The following is an 18,473-nucleotide window of genomic DNA, read 5'->3' as shown; positions in this document are numbered from 1 at the left end:
ATCCTGCTGGAGTATGCAGAAGTTTGTGAGGCCACAAGAACGTATTAATTACAAAATTTAGAAAGTAATTAATCTTTCCAGATTTGCCATGCCAATATTGGCAGTAATCATTAAGAAGACAAACCCTGGAGATAGCTCTGGTTGTTTTCCAAGGAGCTGAGGCCTGCACAGAGAGTTGTGCTGTGTATCTTAACAGTCCCTGTTTCTTCTTTAGTATGTGATGTGCCAAATTGAGAACTGGTATGAATTTCAAGAGTTACTTTAGAATACCAATATCAATTAATAGCATTGCTTTTGATTTTTAAACTTCATGACAGCTCACTCATTTCTCAGTATCATTTTTCCTATGATGCAGCCATCTCACTTTTGAGTAGAAAATATCAGAGTACAAGAACAATTTCAAAATAGGAAATCTGCAAGAAATTTTGGGCCTCTTCCAAATGGTTAATGTTGACTGACTAATCTGGAAAAGGTTAATGATAATTACTGTAAGACTTTTTTTTTTTACTTGGAATTTTTATTTGAGTCCTCTTCGTTTCTTTTCTCTGTAGGTTTGCCCAAGAGAATGGTTCTGTTACCCGTTATGAAATTCCCAACATATCCTGTTCCCCACTACTCATTCTTTTAGTAAATGACAGAAGCTCATTCCTATTGAACAACTTAATACAATACAATGCAGAATGTTAGATTGAAAAAGCCTTTTTATCCTGCTTTCATTGAACACATACTTGATCAGAATTATTTGTAAAGAACATCTTTCCTACTTTTTGATTTTAACAAATACAAATTTAGTTCTCTAAAACTTGAAAACAAAAAGAAACCAGTTCTGTGAAACGGTACCTCATTTCTGGAAAATAATTTATACCAGCCCTTCTGTTTTAGGGAAATAAGTCTAGCAGTTCAAAGTTTAAGTTTTAAGAGAGTATCCGATTATGTAAAATTAAATTTGTGAAGGATGTATAGAGTCTCAGACACTGATCACAAATAAAATGCTTTGTTGTAACACAGAGTACTGCCTGGTTCCTGATGCAGTCACTGATACTTAGCTGAGTGATATCTACTTGCCCCAGGGCACTTTAATTTGGGCTGTAGTTATTTTTTTTATATACAATAGAGACCTTTCATTTAAACTTTATCTTTGTAAATATTGAAGTGTGTAATTAAAGCCAATAAAACATGGGTTTGAATATTGTTTTAGCTTATTTTTTATATGTTTGGTATTAAATTATAGGGAATTGTGAACTAACAATAACTTAGCCCTAGAGACCCATTCATTTGTAAGGAAACGCTAAAACAAAGCAAAGGTGATTGTTAGTTTGAGCCAGTGTGCTTGCTTTGTAAGCTCTTGTACTCTGGATGTACAAGGGCATCATTTTGATAAAGGTTACATTCTGTTATCTCAGAATTTCTGATTAAAATGATGGCACTACTCAGAGATGGGGAAGGAAGACTGTGATTATTTTAGTTTACAATTTCCAAGTTTTAAAAAATAAATTAATTAATCACCCTCTTTTGTTCTTGTGGCCTTCTTCACTCTGTAAGATACTGTGTTCACTCCCTGGCTTTTTACATGCAGATAGATTAGCAGTTTTTTCTGGGATTCCTTGAAGGGTCTCCTTTCCTCTTCAATTATATCAGAATCTAAAGCAGCAACAGGGTCCCCATAAAAACTTGCTCTTCAATTGTCCCAGTTCTTGTTGAGTGCTGCTGTGGAAAGTGACAGGTTTCAGCCATGGGTCAGCATTTATTTTTAAGACACCTATGATGCTGGTGGAAACTGATGAGTTGGTTAACAGTGTGCTGTTCTGTAAAGGGTGCAGATTGAAGCCCTCCACCTGCATTCTCACCTTGTTTGGAAAGCTGATGATATTACTAGAAGGTAATGGTTTCATTAAGGTACTCACCCCCATGAAGGCAACAGTATGGTCTCCTCTTGATATTTACAAATCACTGTGATTTAAAAATATCTGCGTTTGGTATGAACTAGCTTTCCTTTTTCCTGCTAAATTCAGCTTTTCAAAACTGAACAGTGCCCAATAGTGAAAGTGGGCTTTTCAAAGTAAAACAAATTGAATGCCAGATTTCTTTGGGACCACTATGAGGATTAAATGGGTAACAAAACCACAAATGTTAGTATCCCTTCTCAGATGTATAGCACACAATAATTTGCTTCTTCTCCTGACCCTTTGTCTTTGTTAGTGGTGGGTGATACTTTAATAAAACCTCATCACTTGCTGGAAATAGCTGTAACTTACCATTCTCATCCTGTGCATTAGTAGCTAGACATAAACAAGAAGCGCTCATTTCAGCTGGGAGTTGTCACGTTTCATTGATTCGTTTTGCTGACCTATGGATGAAACAGAGCCATCATTGAGAAGAAAAAGCATGGCTGGTAGTGTTCAGTTTTTATTAATTAAATATTTACTATAGTCCTCTGTTTTTGGAATATTAATTGGCACTTCAGTTGTACTATTATTTGAAATTGATTATCAAATTTGGAATCTCCTTGGAGATTTCACTTCAGAAAATTCTTTTGACTTACTTCATAACCCCTCTCTGATAGAAAAAGGAGCTGTGCTGTTTTCCAACATGATGGCAGTCATTTCAAATGGTTTCTACCAAGTCTCTCTCTCTCTCTCTCTTTCAAAATTTTGTTGTTTGTTGAAAGTTACTAACCATGTTGTAAACCTGCCCAGTTGCTGCAAACTTTTACATTTCTCTGCTTTACTTAAAATAATTGAGCTGTCAGTCCTTTGTTAGAAGTGGTAACCATGCAAGTTCAACTGTTTAAACTCTTGTGATGAATTAAGTGTCCCCCTACCTTCTGCCCTTCCTCCTCCTCCATTTTGTAATGAAAATTCCACTTACAGCTGAAAGAGCAGAGAAATCTAAATGAAGCCCTTGGCTTCATCAAATTGTATGAAATTAATGTAAAGTTTTGCTTCTCTGCTCTTTTTTCCACTGTAGGTGGTTTTTTCATTGACAGCCCCTATTGCCAACCTCTGAGCGTCGCACCATTTATTATTCACTTGGGCCCTCAAGATTTCTTCTCTGACTTCTAGAACCATCAGGTTGTCTGGCTTGAAATGGCAATTTCTATGTCTTGAGGCTTTCCAACTTTCAGATACACCACTCTGACACCTTCTTTTTGAAAGCAATGACTGATCATTTTAAAGAAGAGCAATACTTTGCCCAAAGCCACGGTGTCTGTTTTAAAACTTCCTTTGTAAAAACCTAGCAATATCTGTATTTAACCCCTTTAGCGTAGCTCTTGTCAGGGAGTTTACAGACCAATTAGATAGAACTTAGAATTTGCCTGTGAGCTGTGCTATCTTCTGACACTTTTTAAACTTTTTTAGCACATAAGTCCAATAGTTACATTCCTGACTGCGTCAGCTAGCAGTATTATCATTTCTCTGAGATTGGGATTTTCCTTAATCCATATCTTTTTGGTGGTGGCTGATGCCTCACCAGAGATGTGGCTAGCAACAGCCTGTGTCTCTTCAGGCTGCAGGAGCGCCCCATCTCTTTTGCCAGGTGAGGGTCCCATAGATTTCCAACATACCTCATGCTGACCAGGTAGATCATACAACCCTGCAAAGTAAGGAGTTGGGTTTACATAATTCCTGATGTTGTTTGTTATCTCTTAAAATTGTTAACCTGGGGAACAAGCCACTGATTAATTCTGCCAGTGTTAGCCTTTTCTTTTCCTCTTTTTAAAAAATTTGGATGAATGTTTGAAAATCATGAATCAGTCACCATTATTAAATGAAGAGCTGGGTATACCTCGTTAATGTATTTTAAAAACTGGTGTTGGACCCTCTGTGTATTTCAGGTTAATACTTTTAAGCAGTTTTCAGCACGTTTATCTCACTTTATTCTCGTTCTCCTCGGACCTTCGTAGCCATATCACTTGTATAAAATAGGCTGAGATATAGTGACTGTAAGCTGTGATCTCAGTATACAAAGGTAAGCTCTTTTATTTTCTGATTAAAGAGAAAAATAACGCAGCCTGCATAAATGACAATCATATGATGTATTTGATCTTTTAGGTCTTACGTCATCACATTACTTTAAAATTTTTAATGGTCTAAATAAAATGTAAAATAATTATTTTCAGCATTTGTCTTAATACCCTTGTAAAATGCTTTTTATTCAAGAGATACATTTTACATTCACCGAGTTGAGTGTATGTGTATAGAAACTTAGGATACAACATGTATGCAAATTACATGTACCTGCAGATACTTGTTTAAGTGGTAGGAACAGATCACCTAAGAAGTGATGACAGGGCACTCTAGTTTAAAAGCAGCAAGATTGGTGACCATGCTGTCGGATTCATATGTGTAGGTGCTGCACGAGCTCAGAATCAAAGTGCCAACTTCTCAAGGAGAGAAACTTCCCTGAGAAATGAAAATCTCTGATCTGTGTTGTATGCCCTAGTACAACAACAGCAAGAAGCCATATTTAAAAAAAAATAAGCAATAGAGAATGAAAAACAAATCAGACAGTTTAAAAAACCCAAACCATTAAGGTAACTATGGGAAATAAATATAATTGATTGAGTTAAGCTAGTTATTTGCAGAACCAACTTTGGTAAGATTCAGAAAAGTGAATACTGAGTGCAGAGTCAAATAGATTTAAGGCTTTTCTAGGTTAGTAGCTAAAATAATCATTTCCCACTTTGTTCAGTCATCATGGAGTTCATTTAAATGATGTGAGAGCTAGGATAAATATTTTAATAAGGATACGCTTCATTCAGTGTGACCAAAATGCATTATGTAGTAGACATTTTCTGCTAAGGCTGATATATAATTGGGGAGGTTGAAATCAATTTCATGTTTTATATTTGTTTCTAAGCAATTTCTGCTTATTACTGACTTTAAGGTTGCTAGAACTTTTTTCCTCCATACAGGATCTGTATGTACAGTTCAGGAGGCTTTGGCATCTGTAAAACCTTGGCCAGAGTAGAGCTGGCTGGTTTCAAGTGCAGCCCAGTGTTGCTCACACAGTCCAGGGCCTACAAGCTGGCAGGCCCTGTGCTGGGTATCAGGGGACAGAGGTTTGGACAAGTGGAGAGTTCAATGTCTGAGAGACTCATTGTTGGTGGAATTGGCTCTTATTATAAATGTCCAACTTTTGGAGACACAAATAGTGTTAGTGGCAAAAGATAATTTAGTAGTATAATTTTGAGCTACTGAATAATAGTATACCCTTTCAAGTCACTGAGCTTGGCATCACTTAACATATTTCCCTGGCACTTTTGAGGACCTGAATCCTGCTCTGGTTTATGTTCATGAATCTTTCCAAGTGTGTAACAGAATGAAATGAATGACAAATACTTCTTTTATTGCAGTTTTTTTTTTTTTTGGACCACAAAGAACAAGGTGGTTAAATAATGGCAGCATTTTTTTTTTTAAAACAGGGTGGGGGGTGGTACTATTAAAATCATTAGCTATAATCTCCCCCTTTCGTTAATAATTGGTAGTGGAGGACAATATTCAGTAGTGAGTTAGGGGAATGAGCTGTCATTGTTCCTATTCCCTTTCCCCTCCTGCCCCTCTGCCCCTCTGCCCCTCTCAGGTATATCAATCTCTAGCAGTTCAGAGCCTTAAAGACCTGGAAAAGCTAAAAAAAAAATTGGTCTTTCCTGTCATTCTCACTCTTTTTATGCCAGTATCTTCTAAGGGGGTGAGGGATCTCTGAAGTCACCTAGAGCCAGCAAGGTAGCATGGTCTTATAGCTCATTTATCTGATGCCATGTGTCCAGTGACCATGGGTTTGTTTCTGTGTAACTAGCAGACTGGTAGGGAGGTGATTGGCAAATGAACAGAGCCAAGCAACTATCTGAAGTGAATTTCAGTATCAGTATAGTTTTGTCTAGCACTTATTTACAAAGCACAGAACTTCTTAGATTAAAAAAAAAAAGGAGTCCCTGTTTTGCTGCAATATCTTTTCAGAAGGACTGTTAATCAAGAATTTAAGTTGATGGCCTTTCCCATATTATTATTTTAGTTATAATAGCTCCATTGATGTTTGAAGTGATCTTCAGAGACTTTAAAACATTATATCATAATGCACTGTACTGTAAGCTTTACAGTACAGCTAGGAGCAGGGAGTAGAAACTATATGGGAATCTGAATTGAAATGTTGCTCTCACTCCAGCATTTCCTCTGGAGCTTGGAAATTTGGTGAGTTAATACTTAAAAGTGTTTTGAATGGTACCTGTGCACGGGAATTTCTGAATGCTCACTCTTCTGTAGTGGCCTGGAGTGGCAGGAGATTTGTGAAGGAGGCAAGCCTGTGCCTGGTGCTTGGGAAGCAGGTACTTGGGCCACTTCGGGGGCGGGGTGGTGGTGGTCCTGGTGATGGTCAGGGGACCCCCGGCTGGATAGGATTGCTCATGTTTTTGTTGCATGAGGTAGGGTTGTGTTTGTAAGTACTTGGCTTGAGATTTGTGGCTGCTTAGACTTGCACAAAGGCTCAGCTTAGACTGCCTGCCTGCAGATTCCAAGGAATGAATGGTAGGAATACCAGTGTATTTCTGCCAGAATAGAGAATGAGCTAGTACAAACCAGAGAGGGAAAGGAAGGAGGCCCCTTGGCAGTATGCTTGGAAGGCTGCTGGCTTGGGTTCTTTTTGGAGGAGATCCTGCAGCTTGTCTTTTGATTTAATACTAGGAGCAAACATCTCCATATGAAGCCTTTCTTCTGTCTGTTAATCTTAGAAAGCATTGCCTCTTGGTTTCTCTATGTACCCATTTGTCTACCTGTTGGAATATGTGGAGAAGTTGCCTTTTAACAAGCGGATGAATGGATAAATGGAGAAATTGATGGTGATGGCCTAAATGATGAGTGTAAATCTCATCATCCATTTCTGCTCTGTACCTGCTTGTGAAGACTTGGGGAAGCTCAGAAGAGAGGGGGCCAGGTGTGTCCCTGGCTTTTTAGTAGGAGGTGAGTTATAGTGGAGAACACAGATTGAGCTCTGAGCTGCTCTAATTTTGTAAAAAGTGTGGACAAGGACAGGAGGGCCAGTAAGCCAGGCATCTACCAATAAATAGCTCCCACTTGTAATCCTGGAGGCTGGGATTCCATTATTGAGTCAAAGCCAGCCAGTTACCTTCAAAAAGCTGAAAGTGGAGTTGTGGCTCAGGTGGTAGAATGCCAGCTATGAGCAAAAAAGCCAAGTAAGAATGTAAGGCCCAGAATTCAAGCACCGGTACTGTAACAAAAATAAGGAAGGCCAGGAGCCAGGAGTTTGGCCTAGTGGTTAAAGTGCTTGCCTAGCATGCACGAAGGCCCGGGTTCGATTCCTCAGTACCACATACATAGAAAAAAGCCAGAAGTGGTGCTGAGGCTCAAGTGGTAGAGCTCTAGCCTTGAGAAAGTCCAAGGACAGTGCTCAGGCCCTGAGCTCAAGTCCAGGACTGGCAAAAAAAAAAAAAAAAAAAAAAAAAAAAAGGAAGGCCAGTAAGATTGAGTTGCATTTTGCATTCTTATGAGCAGGTTTTTCTGGAACTAAGTGGGCACTACAGACCCTGGAAGAAGTCTGTGCATCCCTCCCCAGCTGAGGCTGTTGGTTAGAGACTGCTTTATGCAGCTAACATGGAGGGGAAGCCCTACTCTACCCATTAGCTGTCAGTATGTTAGTTCGTTCCTTCTAAGGAGGGTTGTGGTCTCTTCAGGAAGAACTTGCTGCTTAATGATGTGAGGGTTGGCACTATCAGCTTGGGTAGTGGGTAGCATGAGCACAGGTGATTGCCACACCTTCACTGGAGATCCATGGTCTGGAGTCTTTGCTGCAGGCTAGATGGCCAGGAGGAGGGCATCTGCTCTCGGGATATTGTCTTAGCCCTACTGCAAAGCCAAGTGCCTCTCTGCTGTGTTGAAGATTCAGAGTTTGTATTCAAGTGTCAGCTAACTGGACCAAATAATTCAGTAAATGGCAGCCTTTGGTTTAGGTCATGTGGCACTGGAAGCAGCAGATGAATGGAATAGAGGAAGGCATGTTGCCAGAATTGGGATCTTAGGTGCATGCCAGGTACCTGGGCCTTATTCTTAAACATTTGTATTTAAAGTTTGTTTTTGTTTTGAGTGACTGTAAGTGAGAAGCTGAGGTACATGTTGTAATTCTGTGTGTGCTGCCTTGGTTTAGAAAAGAGATGGAGGCGATGATTTGTGCCCACTTGGGGGGGGGTGTAGAAGCAGGAGAGGCAGATGGGCAGAAGCGCAGGCGTGGGGTGCAGGTGTAGGAAGGGGTCTTAGGGACAGGTACAAAGGTATGAAGTTGGATCTGTTGGGATTGCTGAGAGCTTCTGTTAAAAGTGGGTTTGGGATGGGCTACCAGCCTGGCTTGCACATCTTCCTGCATGTACAGCCCGTGCTGGGGGAGGCCAGTTTCGATTGTTCTGGGATGTATAACTTCTGCCTGTGAGCAGCTCTGCTGCAGGAGAAACTACTTCCTCAGCTTGTGCTAACTGGTTCTTTTCTAGCTGGCCTTTGCTTAGGGGCAGATAGGAGAGGGAATGATGCAGAAACTCACTCAGCCCAAGTCTTCATCATCTCTGCGAGGAACCTTTTTTGGGGAAGGTTGAGTTGGGGGGGGGGCAAGAGGCTTGAACTCTGTCCCTGAGATCTTCAGCTCAAGGCTACTGCCCTACCCCGTGAACCTCTACCCCACTTCCTGTTTTCTAGTGGAGATTACAGTCTCAAGTTCTTTAGAGCCTGGGCTGGCTTTGAACCTCAATCCTCAGATTTCAGCCTCCTGAGTAGCTAGGATTACAGGTGTGAGTCACTGCGCCTGGCTTAGGAGCCTTGTTTTAAACGGCTCTGGAGAGTACTGATGTGTGTGGGGAATGCCACTGCTGTGGTCCAGTTCCCTTCCCATTCTGCTGGTGAACCTTTGTCCTGCGCTGCAGAAGGGATGCTGATACTCTGAGACCTCTCCAAACCACTTTGTTTGTGGCCAGACATTCCAATTCTAATTAGTGAGTATCTAACCACATGAAGGAAGTAACAGTTACCTTGCTGTTTTGAGGGTTAAAAGAATCTGCTTTTTGGTTTAGAATTCCACAAATGTAGGGTCTAGAAATTTGCAGATGAGGAAATGGAAATTAGATGACTTGCCCCAAATTACCCAGGGCTCAGTGGCGGAGCCCACACATCCACGCAGTGCTGGGCTTAGCTGGTGCTGTGCAGCTGTCTTTTGGGCAGTGACCGTCCTGCTTCCAAAGCTCTATGGCATCGTGTTTCTGTGACACATTCTACCACCCTTCTTCCAGACTTTGGGTCTGCTGTATCCCATGTGCCTTTAAACAAAACCAGTCAAAAATGGATCCACACTACGCCCTGACCTCCTCACTCCCACAGCTTCTTGGACTCATTCATCTCTTGGTTTCTTTTCTTTTTCTTAATTTATTTTTGTCTATTATGGGGCTTGAACTTGAATCTGGGTGCTGTCTGAGCCTCTTTGTGGTCAAGGCTAGTGCTTTACCATTTGAGCCAGAGTGCCACTTCCAATTTTGAGTGGTCTATTGGAAATAAGAGTCTCACAAGGACTTTTCTGCCTGGGCTGGCTTTGACTCACTATCCTTAGGTCTCAGCCCGCTTTATAGCTAGGATTGCAGGTGTGAGCCACTGGCACCTGTTCTAACTCCCCTTTCCCCTTCCCCTTCCCCTTCCCCTTCCCCTTCCCCTTCCCCTTCCCTCCCTCCCCCTCCCCCTCCCTCCTCCCTCCCTCCCTCCCTCCCTCCCTCCCTCCCTTCCTTCCTTCCTTCCTTGTCATGGGGCTTGAACTCTGGGCCTGGGAGTTGTCCATGAGCTCTTAAGCTCAAGGCTATCACTCTACCACAGAAGCCGCAGTGCCATTTCCTCTTGTTTTCTTCAGAAAGGCTGTTGGTTATCTGTTTCTGGGCTAGGCAGCCTGGATTTTGCCCATTGAACATTTTGGGCTTATTTCTGCTATCCATCTTCTTGTGCTGCAGTTGAACCTCTACGTAATGCAGTAGAAATTTGTTCATTGTTACATGGAGACATACTGGGGCTTGAGAGAGGGCAGGGTGTGTTGTAAGGTGGAGAATAAGTCTTGCTTGGGTAGCCACAGGATGTCCATTTGAACTGAGCTCAGATGTGATTGGTGACATTGCAGAGAGCACTTGTCCCTTCATGGACACATGGATTTATTTATTCACTGTCACTTGCTCCTTGTCACCGGGTTCTGTTGGGGAGTGAGGGTTGAGGAGCCGCTGGACTTGGAGCATATGGTGCAGGAGAGCGAGGGACCTGCTCCGGAAGGTTGGACAGAATCAGAATTACTTCTTTCGTGAAGAACCACCTCAGTAATAACCCCCGTCCCCACTGCTGTCCCATGTGCTGTTCCCGACCCAGGTCTTCCAGGCCAGGGGGGGCAGAGCCAGGCTCCTAAGGTGACTTGCATGATAAGATGGGCGTAGAGGTGTCAGTTACAGCAGCTCTGATCCAAGGGGCCCAAGCGTGGCAGGGAAGGTCTGGATCTAGACAGGCGTCTGTGATGACGGAGGGGGCCAGCCTCGGTGGCTTGTACACAGAAAAAGACAGCCTACCTGGCAGCATGGAGTTCCTGGGATGGTTTGTGGGGGCCCTGTCATCAAAGGCCTCGAGTGCATTTTCTTCTAGTGATGACCTTGGTGAGGGAATGGTGGAGGGCAGGTTTGGACAGCTAGTCAGAATCAGGACAGATGAGGAAGAAGCTGTTGCCAGTGTCCAAATGGAAGTGGAGATGGAGGAAATGGAGACAGGAGTGAAGTCTCGACGCGGGCCTGGCTCCTGTGTTGCCAGGGAGCATCAGGACCCGTCAGGGGAGAGGGCCTGACAGCGCCCCTCTCCTAGGCCTCAGTTCCCTTGGGGTGCACTGTGTAGTGCTATTCTGACTCCAGTGGGCTGTGGGTGAGGTGATAGTTGCCGAATTCAGAGGCGTTTGGGTGGCACACAGGCCATCCCCATTGGACTCGGCACGTCATCACTTGGGGTGTTTTTGCCTTTCCCTTTGCTTCACCTGGGTGAGGGCTTGAAGCTTTTGAGGGCTCTATAGGATGGGCTTTCTTTTTAAGGTTAAGAAAAGAGAAAGCTATTTGAGATTAATGACAGGTTTGCTTTGGTGCTCCATTTTGTGTAAGTCTCAGTTCTAACTCGTCTTCTTTGTTGTCGGCATGTGGGCACAGAGTAGAGAAAATCAGAATGGTTGTAGGTGTTTTGCTTTTGTTTTGGTGCTAGGCAAGAACACACTCACTGACCTATATCCTCCCCACAAAGCACCTCTGCATTTCTGTAACACAGAACTCAGTCTTTCCAGAGTCAGCCTCTGGAACGGTAAATAAGTCCCACCGAGACACAGGTCCACCAACAACCTTTTGGGTGGCTACAAGCCGAGGGCCAGGGTGTCTACCTGCAAGCACTCTGTTCACCCTGTGTGCTCCACAGTAGCACTTCATGTGTGGCAGTGTGAATTTTCTGGGGAGCACGGCCCCAGTCCAGGTGCTGTAGTGAGCATTCCATGCCCTACAGACCCTATGGCATCTGTCACAACTTCCATCTCTGTCATTGCAGCTCAGAAGCAGCTTGGCAGTGCAGGGACAGGTCAGTGGTGTGTTCAATAAAACTAAACTGCCTAAAATAGTGGGTCCTGTAGATTGCAGCACTAACTTACCCTTTGGCTTAGTTGCCATTCCTTCCCATTGCTGAGACCCCAGCATCCCTCGTGGCGACCTCCCGAGCCTCTCCTGTGTGAGTTCCAAGCAGCCCTGAGGCGAGGAATCTGAGGGGAATCAGGGCATAGAGCCATCCCAAGGGGGTAGAGATGGGGTCGCTAGCTGCATAGGTGTGGTGGGAGGTAGGAGGACACAGATCAAGGGCTGTGGAAAGGCTGTGGACTGTGGATGCCAGTCTCAGGAGGGGAAAGGCACAAATGCACTTGGAAGTGACATTCTGGTGGGAGACAAATCATACCTGTTTAGTTTGAATTTTTCTGGGATGGGAAACTTTTTTTTTTTTTTGCCAGTCTTAGGGACTGAACTCAGGGCCTGAGCACTGTCCTTGGACTTTCTTCAAGGTTAGTGCTCTACTACTTGAGTCACAGCACCAGTTCTGGCTTTTTAATGTATGTGGTACCATGGAATCGAACCCGAGTCTTTGTGCATGCTAGGCAAGCACTCTACCATTAGACCAAACCCCTGGCCCCACAGATGGGAACCTCTTGATAGGGTGGTGGGAAAGCAAGGTCCAATATTGGATAGCTTTTTAACCGTCAGTTTCAGTGGATGAGTGAATCGCCTCTTTATTTAAGAAGTCACACAGTTTAACAAGTTTCCATCTTCAGGCCTTTGCTCTCCTGCAACCCTAAACCTCACTTAAAAGCCTAAGACAAAGGGAACATCCTATCTCATCTTCTTTTGCCCTACTGGGTGAGGTAAAGTGACAGTCTGGCTCCTCGTGTCACAGGGAAGTGAAGCCCCTGCCCCTGCCCCTGCCTCAACCTCAGCCCAAGCGCCAACCCCTGCCCGTGCCCCTGCCCCACTGGCCAGTGCCTACTCCTACTCAGTGCATTGTAGAGGGCCGGAGGGGGCAGGCAGTGCCGCCTTGCAGCCCTGTTATTGGAGGCTTTGCTAGGTACCGTGGTGTCTCCCAGAAAGGAGTAGCATAAATTCACCTTCTGCTTTTCAGAGTATTTCCTTAGCAGCCTGAATGCAGCTGCCACACAGCTCCAGTGACCGCTCAGGGAACAAGGTGTGGCTTGTTTCAGTGAGGCTGGGGTTTGTTCAAGGAGGGATAGGCCAAAACAATGGCTGTCAGGTGTGCGTGAGCTTCCTTCCTCAGCCTCACCCAGTGCATCTGCTGGGGGCTGCTCCCTGGGTTGCCTTTCCTAGTCATTTCTTGGGGGTGTGAGTGGCTGTGAAGCTCTTGACAGTGGAAGGATCACACGTTGCATTTTTCTAGAGAGGTTCCGGGCTCGTGGAAGGGAAGGTGACAAACATGTACGTGGCATAGCTGGGGGCTGGCCCTCGCTGGCATAGCGCACATGCTTTCCGTCTAGCATCAAGTTCTGCTGTGCTCCAGCCTCATAGGAAGGTGCATGCCAGTGGGCACCATTAGTCTCTTTTCATAGCAGAGCGAGAGCCCCGCCCAGAGCCTGTCCTGGCCCCCAGTCCATCTGTACCCCCTATCCTGTTTTCCTGTGCCAGGGAATGTAATAGAAACAGCAAATGTAAAAAATGAAATATTCTGCGCTGGAGTGTGGAGTCAGATTCCCCTCCCTTTATTCTTCAGGGCATGTGAACTGAGAGTGGGGGAGAAACTGCAGACCACCAGCAGAGCCATATTCTTACCTTTCACATGGAAAGTTGCATTTCCAAGTTCTGGCTCCTTGACTTCTGGGGCTCGCACGCTCGCTCTTCCTGGCTGCACCGCTTACCCTCAAGCTTCAGAGCTGGCCTTCCCCTGGCCTATGCCTTGGCTTTGGGAGGGTCTTGGTGGCTGGGCAGGTCAGTGGCAAGGCACGCTGGTCCTTGACCCACTTGTGCCACAGCCCTGACATTCCAGGGTGATGGCTGGCTGCTTCTGTGCCCTCACCACGCACAGCGGGCAGCGCTGCCCTCAGATGCAGCCCCGTCCTCCTTGCTTCAACTTCCGAGCACAGACTGGCCTTTTCCCAGCCAGTGACAGTTCCTTTGCACCTCATTTAGAGTGGGGTGCAGGACACTGCTTTTCCCTAGCCCACTTCGCGTGGCAGCTCTTAAGCACCTGTCCACCCTGACTGTGGAGGTGCTTGGTCACCCTCCCTCCCTCCCTTTCTCCCTCCCTCCCCCCTCCTTCCCCCCTCCCTCCCTCCCGTGGGGAGGAGAGGAGGCTAGGGCATAGCAGCTGCTGGGCAGGCACCCATGGTCTTCCCAGGGACTTTGCTGCCTGTGCTCCTCTAAGAGGGAGGGGGTGGCTCTGCTGGCTGCTGAGCAGCTCACACGAGGACTGGGGGAAAGCAAGTGGTTGAGCCAGGTGGGACCCCCCCACCATGGCTGCCCCTCCTTGGGAAGACCTCAGGCCGCCCATCTGCCTGGCCTGTTGCCTTGAATCTGGTCTTTGAAGTGGCCGGTTGGCAAGTCTCCTGAGATAGCTATAATTATGGCACACACACACTACCAGGAAGTGAGGCCGAGATCCCTCTCTGCCCCGGGGGCTTTTATCAGGAATTGCCTGGTGGGGCGCAGCCCTTATGCTCTTGGGACCCTGTCTCATACCTATGACCATGACTTATCTGTCCCGTGGAGTGTAGACTTGCTTCTTAAGAAAGCTCAGTCTGGAAAGGAGGTGGGAGGTACAGCTTGTGCAGACCTTAGGCCCAGAGCTGCTTAATGCGGAAGGCGTCTGGGTTGGGGTGCCTGGGGGGTAGGTAGGAAACCCGTCCCCATTGCACGGTTACACATGTGACATTGGACTTGTGGCAGTAGCTTACTTGGGTCTGGTGATGGCCAAGTTAGTATTTAGAAGTCTGTTTAAAATACCTATCTGTATCTATTTATTGTGTTTTTTCTGAATACGCAAGTGTACATAGTACAATTGACAGTGCAAAGTCCTTGGCAATAATTTCATGTTGTGTATTATGTTAAACAATATTTGAAACCACAACCACCATGGACTGTTGTGCCCCTGCGGGGCTGTGGTTACATGTAGGATTCTGGACTTTAAGCCAACAGCGTGGCTGAAGTAGCAGCAGCCTGCATGTGTGGACTGTCAGCAGTGCCTCGCCCAGAGATGCCTGGTCTTCATCCCCAGGGACCCCGCTGCCCTGACTCCCTCCTGCAGGCAGCACCCACACTGCGGCTCCTTCATGCTGAGTGCGCTGGACTGCCATAGACTGAGCCTCTTGTCTGGCTGCTGCAGTTTGTTTGTAATGCCCTGACATGTTGCATTTTCCCCAGTTGGATGAATAAAAATAAATGCTTCTGTGTTAAACAGCAACGGGCTGGACTGTTCCATGCAGGACCCACACTGGTGAAAGTTCCAGTGCAAGGTGCACCCCCCCCCCACTCTCAGTCTTACTGGCCTGTGAGATTAGCCTAGTGTAGCCTGCCAGGACTCATTTGCCATTGCATAAAGGGTGAAACAGCCCCAGCCTGGGCTGTAGAGCCCTTGCCTCTCCCATGCTCCTCCCATCTGTGGTCCTCCAGATTGGCCTCTGTGAATCTTCCCAGCCGCCTCTTGGCTCAGAGGGCAGGAACCATCTGAGTGGAACTCCAAGCCCCGCAGTGCCCCAGGCTTCTGCCCTACACAACTGCCCCAAGGTTGATGAGACTGAAGACATTTCAGAACTGGAAGCCATGCACTCAGGTGCAGCTGGGAGCCACTGCAGTGAGGCTCAGCCATCAGTGCTGGGAGGCCTAGAAGCCAGGCGTCAAGGGGTCACTGCCTATGGGGGGAGGGGCAGGGCCCTCACTGAGTGTGTCCCTTTATTTTATGACTTGGGGCCCCACCAGCGTTTTGTATTTACGGTGCTGAGCCACCATGGCTCCATGTTTACCTTTCCTGATCTCAGTGGGAGTCAGGCTTTCTTGCCTTTCTTCCTGTGGAAACAGGTTGGTGGGGTGGGAGTGGGGTACATGGGAAAGCTGAAAAAGGGAATGAGTGATGTGTGAAAAGTTCCACAGTAGCTCACCCATGAGGTAGGCAGCATGGAGCCTCCACACAGGTAAGGGACAGAACCTGGAGCAGTGGAGAGCAATGGGCACTGGCTCCCAGTTCCTCAGGAGCTTGTGGCTAAGTGCCGTGTGGCAGGTTCCACTACTGCTGGGGGTGGGAATTAGAAGTTGAGGATGAGGCGCTCACCCTGTAATCCTAGCTACTCAGGACACGGATCTGAGGGCCACAGGTCAGTCCAAACCAGCCCCCGCGGGAGGGGCCATGCGAGTCATCTCCAGCTTAGAACAAGCCGGCCCAAGTAGAGCACTTGAGCAAAAGGTCAACGTCAGCACCTAGATCCTGACTTCAAACCCTAGGACTGGCCAGATTTCAAGTTGAGGCTGATATCTCAGCTGTGGCTTTGCCCAGAACCCTTGCTGTGAACCTTAGTTTCTTTATAAGGTAGACACCTCGTGCACTCTCAGGCCTACTTTGAGGGGGGCCTCAGTCACCATATGTATGGTCCCACTCTCCACATTGAATCTTAGGACTTAAATCCCAGTGTCAGCACCTGGCACAAATGCCTCTCCTAAGTCCACCTTCCCATATCCCTAGGCTCCCCTCCAGACTCTAGTTTCCATTCCTCTAGTGATCATTGACAAGTGGGTGTGGCATTCTGGCTTCTTTTCAGCCTGTGCAGATTCTTTACTCCTTTCCTTGCCCATCTGTTGCTGGGAGATTTGCCTTCAGCTGTGGAGAAACTCATCTTTCTTTTGGAGGCTTCACATTCAAATAGCCAACAAGGCTCTGGATCAGTTCTTCCTCAAGGCCTGCCCATGTCCCTTGGGTCCTGGGTTTATGTATTTTCACACATATGTATGTATGCCAGTCCAGGGGTTTGAACTTGGGGCCTGGGTGCTGTCCCTGAGCTCTGTCATTAAGCCACAGCTCCACTTCTGGCCTTTTTTGGTGGCTGACTGGAGGTAAGTCTCACGGACTTTTCCAGCCCAGGCTAGCTCAGATCTCAGCCTTCTGAAATGCTCGGCGTTCATCCTCATGGGCTGCCATTCCTCCTGCCATAGTTATTTCTGGCTGCTCACCACCCTTACCTACCTGTGGAGGGTCACAGCCAATAAGGAACATCTGATCTGCCCATCCTCTCACCTCTTTCCCCTCTGCAGTGCCCCGCCATCTTATCCCCCCAACTAATTTTTCACTTTCACCTCTAATCTCTGCAGGCCAGTTACAAGCCCACTCTCATTCTGCTTATAATCTGCTTACCATCTTGCCTGCTTGTGTGGTTGTGGGCTTGTCTCTCCACTGTCTTGCCTTGACATTATGTGTGAGAACAGTGGTGCTCCACTAAGTCCACCATGCACCATACCTCAATACCCGGAGATGCTTTGGGTTGTGGCAGTCAGATATATGTGCTGCTGCCATCTAGTGGCTAGGTCTTAGGAATGCTGCTGAAAAGCACCATTTCCTAGGATACCCTGCAGCTGTCATACACAGCCTTTAAGTTCAGAAAGCCCTGCACTAGAGATGCTGCACCAGCTCCTTAGCTGTGATTCCAGCTCATGTCTCAGACCATTTCAAGTCCATTTGCTGTACCTCCAAAACTCATCAACTCTGTTCTCACTCCATCCACTCCATCCCCTATTCTCTAGCACCAGGGACCCTAGTTTTACTTCCTCCCCAAAATGCAATGACCTTCAAATCCTCCCTCCCGACCTAAAGATCCAGTACCATTCTTTATCATCACTTCATCTCCAGCTAACTGCCTGCTTCTTCCAGTTAAATGCTATCTGTTAGCCTTTTACACAACAGCACTCTAGTCATTAGAGCACAATGGTGGCAATGCCTTTTTGCCTCACTTCAATGTACAGGGACCTTGAACATGAGTACAGTACTTACTGCAAGCACTTACAGTGACTTTCACTCCTGATTTCAACCTTTATTGGAGTTATTTGGCCAGAGTGTGTTGGAGCGCCTTTCTCTTGGTGATCCTCTGGATGAGGATTTCTGCTGAGTCCTTGCATTCTTAAACTTGGAATTTTGGACCTGGAAAAACATGGAGCAAGTTGGCCACCAATGTGCACCCCACAAATAGGCTCTGTCCAGGCCTCTGCAGGAGCGAGCGCCTGCTGTTTCCTGGACACCTCTGCTTGATGCTCCCCCAGCCCTCGTTGCCACGGACCAAGGCCAGGCAGCAGCCTCCTTTCCATCTTCCCTTCTTGAAGGATGGAACTTCTGTTCAAAGGCTGGGGCAGGGAAGGGAAGCACCACCCCTCCTGCAGTGGTAAAGGACAGCTGAGGGCCTGCATCGCTGCTGGGACATGGAAGAACCACTGATGAAGAAAGGGGACCGTGGTTAAAGGTGTGCCTGCCCACACCACTACCTTCCCCAAAAGCTAGCAGGTACTCTGGCTGCTTTTCTGTTCTGTGGACATTCCCCTGTGGCCCGGCCCACCTCCCCATCTCTGCCTGGTGAGATGAGGCTTTTTACAGGTCTAACTCCATCCGTGTCCCAAGACCACCTAGAACTCCTGCACCTGAGGCGTGTTACCTGTGACTGCGGCACTGGATTTCCCAGGCAGCGCCATGCTCGGCTGTGAAGGCTCAGTCTCCTACTCTCCAAGACTGTGTCTTCTCTCCCACTGGGCCAGAACAACCCAGCTGAGCAGGAGGGTGTGGGTAACAGTGGAGGAGGGGCTAGCCTGGGGCTAGCCCGGGGCTAACCTGGGACAGATCTCCAACCAGCCACTGGTGTGCGGGTAGGGGAAGGAGGGGTCTGAGGAGCGGGTAATGATAAAACTGACTTCAAAGCAA

General features: G+C 46.7%; 1 protein-coding gene across 8 annotated transcripts in view; it reads left to right on the top strand.

The window, feature by feature from the left end:
* Strbp (spermatid perinuclear RNA binding protein) overlaps nucleotides 1-5,566 on the top strand; it is a 105,868-nt gene extending 100,302 nt beyond the window's left edge. For 6 of the 8 annotated variants that reach the window (XM_090330604.1, XM_090330600.1, XM_090330603.1 and 3 more), the window contains one exon: nucleotides 552-1,507. In XM_090330604.1, the coding sequence (XP_090186730.1) occupies nucleotides 552-628 (77 nt within the window). In that variant the 3' untranslated portion in view covers nucleotides 629-1,507. Of the gene's footprint in view, nucleotides 1-551; nucleotides 1,508-2,967; nucleotides 3,290-3,835 lie in introns of those variants that run through there. The other 2 variants (XM_090330599.1, XM_090330605.1) reach the window with 2 other exon arrangements.
* Nucleotides 5,567-18,473: the final 12,907 nt, after the last annotated feature.

The sequence above is a fragment of the Megascapheus bottae genome, chromosome 3 (genome assembly GCF_031878675.1).
Source record: "Megascapheus bottae isolate mThoBot1 chromosome 3, mThoBot2.hap1, whole genome shotgun sequence".
Classification (NCBI taxonomy): Eukaryota; Metazoa; Chordata; class Mammalia; order Rodentia; family Geomyidae; genus Megascapheus; species Megascapheus bottae.
Note: the sequence above shows the minus strand (reverse complement) of the source record. Positions and strands in the feature narration are given on the sequence as shown.